This window comes from Babylonia areolata, chromosome 10, assembly GCF_041734735.1.
Source record: "Babylonia areolata isolate BAREFJ2019XMU chromosome 10, ASM4173473v1, whole genome shotgun sequence".
NCBI lineage: Eukaryota > Metazoa > Mollusca > Gastropoda > Neogastropoda > Buccinidae > Babylonia > Babylonia areolata.
In genome coordinates, this window is record NC_134885.1 from 6,270,735 (window position 1) to 6,278,234 (window position 7,500).

Sequence of the window (7,500 nt, forward strand, 5' to 3'; positions counted from 1 at the left end):
TAAAGACCCCACTGCCTCCCTTCCGCAGCCACTGACTGAGGCAGTGACTTCATATCCATTATATCCATTGTGTCTGCAGCTCGGCACAGGAAGGCTGGGCCCAGTTCTCTCCTTTCCGACAATGTTGAACGGTAGTTGAACTGACTATACGAACAGACTACGTTATTTACATGAGCTGAAACGGGGGGGGGGGGGGGGGGGGGGGGTGAGAAGAAGAAAAAGAAGAAGAAGAAATGGACACATAATGTAGGCAGCAAAGACAGAGTTTAATTCATAAAAATATAATAAAAATAAACGGAGGAGAGGGGGGGGGAGGGGGCATGGAGGGGGGGGGGGGGGTATGGGAGGGGGGGGGGGGCATGAGGGGGCTACCACTGCAAGGAAGGAATCAATCACTGAAGGTGAGTGATGGCCAGAATCCTCTCCCTGGGGGCCTCACAGCCGGACGGGGCGGGGCCCTCTATGCTGAGTACCCCGTCGGCGGACATGGTGGAGTTGAGGGTCTCGGGGTCGATCTTGTCCGGCAGCACGTACTGCCGGCTGAACTCCCGGTACACCCTGCGGCCGGGGCTCTCCTCGAGGTGCTTGGCCTGGAACCAGTCACCACGTCATGCCTTTAGCGGTGTTGTTGGTGTTGGTGTTGTTGTTGGGGGTGGTTTTGTTGTTGGTGTTGTTGTTGTTGGTAGTGGTGGTGGTGGTGGTGGTTTTGTTGTTGGAGTTGTTGTTGGTGGTGGTGTTGGTGGTGGTGGTTGTATTGTTGTTGTTGTTGGTGGTGGTGTTGTTGTTGGGGGTGGTTTTGTTGTTGTTGTTGGTGTTGTTGGTGTTGGTGTTGTTGTTGGTGGTGGTTTTGTTGTTGTTGGTGGTGTTGTTGTTGTTGGTGGTGGTGGTGGTGTTGTTGTTGTTGGTGGTGGTGTTGGTGGTGGTGGTTGTATTGTTGTTGTTGGTAGTGGTATTTTTGGTGGTGGTGGTTGTGGTGGTGGTGGTGTTGGTGTTGGTAATGTTGTTGTTGGTGGTGGTGGTGGTGGTTTTGTTATTGGTGGTGTTGTGGTGGTGTTGTTGTTGGTGGTGGTGTTGTTGTTGTTGGTAGTGGTTGTGGTGGTGTTGGTGTTGGTAATGTTGTTGTTGTTGGTGGTGGTGGTATTGTTGTTGTTGGTATCGTTACTGTTGTCGTTGTTACTGTTGCTGTTGTTGTTCGTATTGTTGCTGTTATTGTTGCTGTTGGTATTGTTGTTGTTGTCAGTAGTATCATCATCATTATTATTCTTCCTATTATTGTTGTTGTCTTTGTCATCTCTTTATTATTATTATTGTTATTGTTATCATTACTGTCATCATCATTATTATCATCATCATTATTATCAGTAGTAGTAGTAGCATTTGTATTTTGTATTTCTTTTTATCACAACAGATTTATCTGTGTGAAATTCGGGCTGCTCTCCCCAGGGAGAGTGCGTCGCTACACAACAGCGCCACCCATTTTTTTGTATTTTTTCCTGCGTGCAGTTTTATTTGTTTTCCTATCGAAGTGGATTTTTCTACAGAATTTTACCAGGAACAACCCTTTTGTTGCGTTGGGTTCTTTTACGTGCGCTAAGTACATGCTGCACACGGGACCTCAGTTTATCGTCTCATCCGAAAGACTAGCGTCCAGGCCATCACTCAAGGTCTATAGTGGAGGGGGAGAAAATATCGGCGGCTGAGCCGTGATTCGAAGCAGCACGCTCAAATTCTCTCGCTACCTTGGCGGACGCGTTACCTCTTGGCCATCACTCCAGGGAAATAGTAGTGGTAGTAGTTTCATTATTGATACTTACATAGTGCCTGTCTTCGTCATCCCATTAGCATTATTAATATAGTTATTATTGATACATGATATACGGTATGGTTCACCAGACCTGTTGTGTGATATTCCATGGTGTTGTATTGTTGGGTACTGTGTGACAGTGTTTTGTATTGTATTCTTTTCTGTCCTCGGTCGGAGACCAAGCTCAAAGCGTTTTACAAAAACCGTGTAATTTGGACAACAGGCTGCCTACCGACGTGGTTTGAGCTGATTGACAGCTGCCTTTAGTTGCCCATCAATCGTTTCTTTTGTTATTCAGTCAGGCTTCAGCCTCTCTCTCTCTCACACACACACACAATTAGCGTGGATTTTACGCAGAATTAAGCCAGAGATAATTCTCTTGTTGCAGCAGGAGTTCTCTACACGTGCGCAAAGTAAATTCTGCACACGGGACGTCAGTTTATCATCTCGTCCGAATGACCAGCGCCCAGACCATATCTAAACGTCTGGTGGAGAAGAGAAAATTCTGGCGAGAGTAGGATTCGATCCCGCACCCTCATACTCTCTCGCTTTCTACACAGACACGTACGTTACCACAAGGCCACCAGTTTCCCTTGCAGGGCACACGCAGTACTTCTGTTTCAATTGAAAAATCTCGGGGGTACTGGGGTCTCATTTATCATAATAAGGTCAATGAAACACTGCACATTCTAACCAAAATATGCCTTGCACATACAAAGACAGCCATACTTTCTGGTCAGAATCATCGAAAGGGGACACCACTCTGTTGCAAAAACCTAAGGCTCAAACTTTGCTGTGTCAGTTTAATGTCTGTTGATTTCTTTCGCTTTGTTATTTATTGATGAGCATTTGAATGAGCCAAAAGAGAATTTTTTGTTTCAATGGCATGAAACAGACAAATATCTTCTGAATGTTAATTTTCGATTTGAATTTAAATCTAGGTTTCAGGGCCCCGAGAAATGGTGAAGGGAGACAACTTTTCTTTGTAACAGACGATCCCAGCGTCAGAATTAACCTCCAACGCAGGATTTTAACTCTTTTTATGTTTTCGTTCCAGAATTTTTAAGAATGCTTCAAGAACTTGCGTGATGAGAATGCTGTGTGTTCTTTCTATTTCCAAAGCGTCAGAGACGAATATCTAATCGTCATAAGCTCTCACGCGTCTTCGTCACTGAAACATGAACTCTACGTCACCACTCTGGGCCTTCTTCAAAGTTGGACCGACTCAGGGACGATATGACGGGACGTACGTGTTCTTTGTTGGTCTTTGCTTATTCTGACTGCGTCTACGGTTTGATCTGACCGGTCTTCGTTTGTCCGCTGCTCAGAGGACTGAGCTGACTGGTCCGTATAATTATAGTTACTTTGACTGACCCAGATCGGCCACGTGCCTGTTTCTGGTGCAGGAACTTGAAGAACATAGACTGAATGAATAATGACCCAGAGAACATGGACTGAATTAATAATGACCCAGATCGTCCACCCCCTGTTTCTGGTGAAGGAACTTGGAGAACATAGACTGAATTAATAATGACCCAGAGAACATGGACTGAATTAATAATGACCCAGATCGTCCACCCCCTGTTTCTGGTGAAGGAACTTGGAGAACATAGACTGAATTAATAATGACCCAGAGAACATGGACTGAATTAATAATGACCCAGATCGTCCACCCCCTGTTTCTGGTGAAGGAACTTGGAGAACATAGACTGAATTAATAATGACCAAGATCATCTGGTGCAGGAACTTGGAGAACATAGACTGAATTAATAATGACCCAATTAATAATGACCCAGATCGTCCACTTCCCTGTTTCTGGTGCAGGAACTTGGAGAACATAGACAGAATTAATAATGACCCAGATCGTCTGGTGCAGGAACTTGGAGAACATAGACTGAATTAATAATGACCCAGATCATCTGGTGCAGGAACTTGGAGAACATAGACTGAATTAATAATGACCCAATTAATAATGACCCAGATCGTCCACTTCCCTGTTTCTGGTGCAGGAACTTGGAGAACATAGACAGAATTAATAATGACCCAGATCATCTGGTGCAGGAACTTGGAGAACATAGACAGAATTAATAATGACCCAGATCGGCCACCCCCCTGTTTCTGGTGAAGGAACTTGGAGAACATAGACTGAATTAATAATGACCCAGAGAACATGGACTGAATTAATAATGACCCAGATCAGAGAACATAGACTGAATTAATAATGACCCAGATCGGCCAGGTCCCTGTTTATGGTGCAGGAACTTGGAGAACATAGACTGAATTAATAATCAAAACCTTTTGACTGCCGGGAAAGAACAGCAGAAAGAGATGTTTCAAGTCATGAATCAATATCCCGAACAATTAGCCCCAAACTGAGAAAACGGTCTGGAGATATACCACTCTAGATCAAATATGTCAATTTTCAGCCTTCGAAGGATATTTCCCTCGTTTTGTTCCTGTCATTAGAGACGTCACTGTGGACGTATGTGTTACGTTCTAAGGCAGTCAAGGGTAGAGCACAGACTTGGGGGAAACACCTAACCCGACCACACCATACTAAACTTTACCCAGGCCAGCCCACCCCCAAGCCAGGGAATCCCCACCCGCCCTCCCCATATACATACATCAATACTGACCCTCACCACCAGTCTGTTGTCGAAGAAATCAACGCTTAACTCACTCAGTACGGCCAGTCCTCTCTTCTCCACTACACAGACCCCTCGGATGTCCAGTGGGTGTCTGAATGACCCAACCTTTAGCTTCCGTCGTCAGAATTGTGGTATTCTTTTTCAACATTCACCTCGTCAGTATAAGAGCCTTCCGCTTGCAATATTTTGATGATGGTAATTGGGGTGAAACGCTGTTAACGTCGTCTCTTTCGCCGTTCGTATGGAGAGAGTTAACCCAACCAAACCATACAGAACCTTACCCAGCCCATGCAAGCCAGCGAAGAAGCCCCGTCCCCCCTCCCCAAGGTCCATCAACACCGACCTACCTGCACCATCAGCCTGTTGTCCATAGTCTTCACCACGATCTCTTCGGGCTTGAAGTCCTTGCAGTCGAAGCGGAGAGAGAGCCGTCTGTTGCCCTCACTATCCTGCACGATGGGCCGCTCCACCTTCAGGAAGGACGACTCCAAGTTGTTGAAGTCCAGGGCCTGCGTGCACATAGAGGGGTTAATTCACTTCACTGACACACGCACACGCACATGCACAAACATGTACGCGTACGCGCGTGATCGCGCGCACACGCACACGCACACACGTACACACACACACAACACACCTCTCTCCCTGGAGCCATTGCGCTGTGTTGCGCTGCATTGCATTGCGTTGCGTTGCGTTGCGTTGCGCTGTGCTGTGCTGTGCTGTGCTAAGTTAACTAACTAATCAATAAATGAATAGATACAGCGATAATTAACTGATGAAGTAACTAAGTAACTAAATGAATGGATGAGTGAATGAAGGAATGAATAGATAAATAAATAAATAAATAAATAAATAAATAAATAAAAGATAAATAGACAGATGAATAAACAAATAAATGAATAGTTACTTGAATACATAAACAAATGGATAAACAAATAAATAAACAAACAAACAAATAAATTAAAAAAAGCAAAAAAACAACAACAAACACACACACACACACACACACACACACACAAACAACAACAACCAAACCACCAAAAAAATCACCCTGACCTTCAGCTGGAACATGCCCTTCCTCATGTCCTCCAGCTCTTTGTCCAGCTGGGCAAACTCCTGGTCCATGCCCTTGAACATCGTCCGGAACGTGGACCTCTGCTGCTCGAAGAAGTTCCACGTCACCTTCCGGAATGGTACCACACGTTCCCCCATGGCTCTGTTCCGGTTCTGGTTTCGGTTTCGGTTCTGGTTCTGGTTCTGGTTCTGGTTCTGGTTCTGGCGTGATGGATGACTTCACGGCGGTACACAAGGTGTGAAGATGAACCACGCACAGACAGTAGTGAGAATGCATACGCGTGCGCGTTCGCACGCATGCACACACGCACACACACACGCGCGCGCGTTCACACACGCACACGCATGCACGAACACACACACACACACACACACACACACACACACACACACACACACACACATATATACAGTGATTTTCACACATTTTTTCCCCATACCTACAATATTGATATGATATGGATTCTTTTTTCGCCTCTATCCTCGGTCGGCGACCAAGCTCTCTAGGCGCTTTACTTGAGTTCATCATTTGACACAACAGGCTGCCTACCTGGGTAGAGCCGAGTGACGACTGACATTTGGGCGCTCATCATTCGTTTCCTGTGTCATTCAATCAGATTTCAGGCACACACACACACACACTCAGACAGGTAAAATTTTACTTGTATGACTGTTTTGATTACTTACCCCGTCATGTACCCAAACTAACTGGTAAACACTGTTCTGAGTACAGTGTCTCTAACCCTTCGTTATTCAAAAGATGATTGAAAATACACAATTTCTTCGCCTGATTTGAAAAAAAATATAGGACTGTTAAAAAGTGTCTCAAGGCCTGACTAAGTGCGTTGGACTACGCCGCTGGTCAGGCATCTGCTTGGCAGATGTGGTGTAGCGTATATGGATTTGTCCGAACGCAGTGACGCCTCCTTGAGCTACTGAAACTGAAACTGAAACTGTTAAATGTCAGACCAACGGATTTCTCTGCGAACTGGTAGTACTGTTACAAAAATCTGCCAACGGAAAGCCCCCGACTCAATTTTCTCCCCTTTGGATCTTTGTTTCAATAATCAAGAGCAAAACATTAAACAAAGAAGTATTTATATTGCGTTATAAATGTCTCTGGCATTACATGTGGACTCTGACAATGACAATTAGAACACATACCGTCACCAACATTTTATTTACACGCCATGTTGAAACGCCTGCATGATGCACATTTTTATTCATTGGCCAAGACTTTGCAACCAAGAACAGTATTGAAATTTATGGTACACAAACGGTGGCGGAGAATTCAGTTCAGTTCAATTGGGTTTACAGCCAAGTCGGCCTCACAGGGCGAAATTTAGGCTGAAAACAGACCATAAATCTAACCGCCAAAGCAAAGGAGTGGCCCTAGAGCAAACAACACACACACACACACACACACACACACAAAGAGAGAGAGAGAGAGAGAGAGAGAGAGAGAGAGAGGGGGGGGGGATGAGAAAATAGGGTACTTTGACAGTTATTTCACAGCAAATTTACCGAAATTCCGCCATTTTTCTCGACAAAGAGTTTTTGATTTAACTGAAAATGAGTCACATAATGACGATACATATCACAGCAACAACACCTACGTCATGACACTATTACACAGCCAATATATACCACTGGCAACTCAGATTTCTTGGGAAAAACCCCCCATAAAAGTGCACGGTGAATTAAGAGACGTAATAAATAGTTAGATAAATAAACGGATACGTAAATAAAAAAAAAAGTTCCAGAACACGAACGGTTGAGTTGGTCGGGAAAGGGGAACAATTCAGAAAAAAAAGAGACGAAATAAAGAAAACAAACAAACAAACAAACAAAAAAAGCGATTAAAAAAAAGGGTTTTTTCCCCTCCATTGGGCGGAGGATATTGCTTCCACTAAGATTCTTCGATGTCTCAAGAAGAGGTGGGGTGGAATCCGAACACCGGATTAAAACATATAC

At 44.7% G+C, this 7,500-nt stretch overlaps 1 protein-coding gene across 4 annotated transcripts in view; it reads right to left on the bottom strand.

The window, feature by feature from the left end:
- Positions 1 to 330: 330 nt before the first annotated feature.
- The window catches only part of LOC143286750 (alpha-crystallin A chain-like), a 12,993-nt gene continuing 5,823 nt past the window's right edge, over positions 331 to 7,500 (bottom strand). For all 4 annotated transcript variants that reach the window (XM_076594480.1, XM_076594481.1, XM_076594484.1 and 1 more), the window contains exons 2-4: positions 5,509 to 5,743; positions 4,800 to 4,961; positions 331 to 590 (exon numbers count right to left, since the gene is read on the bottom strand). In XM_076594480.1, coding sequence (XP_076450595.1) covers positions 393 to 590; positions 4,800 to 4,961; positions 5,509 to 5,664 — 516 coding nt within the window. In that variant the 5' untranslated portion in view covers positions 5,665 to 5,743 and the 3' untranslated portion in view covers positions 331 to 392. The remainder of the gene's footprint in view (positions 591 to 4,799; positions 4,962 to 5,508; positions 5,744 to 7,500) is intronic.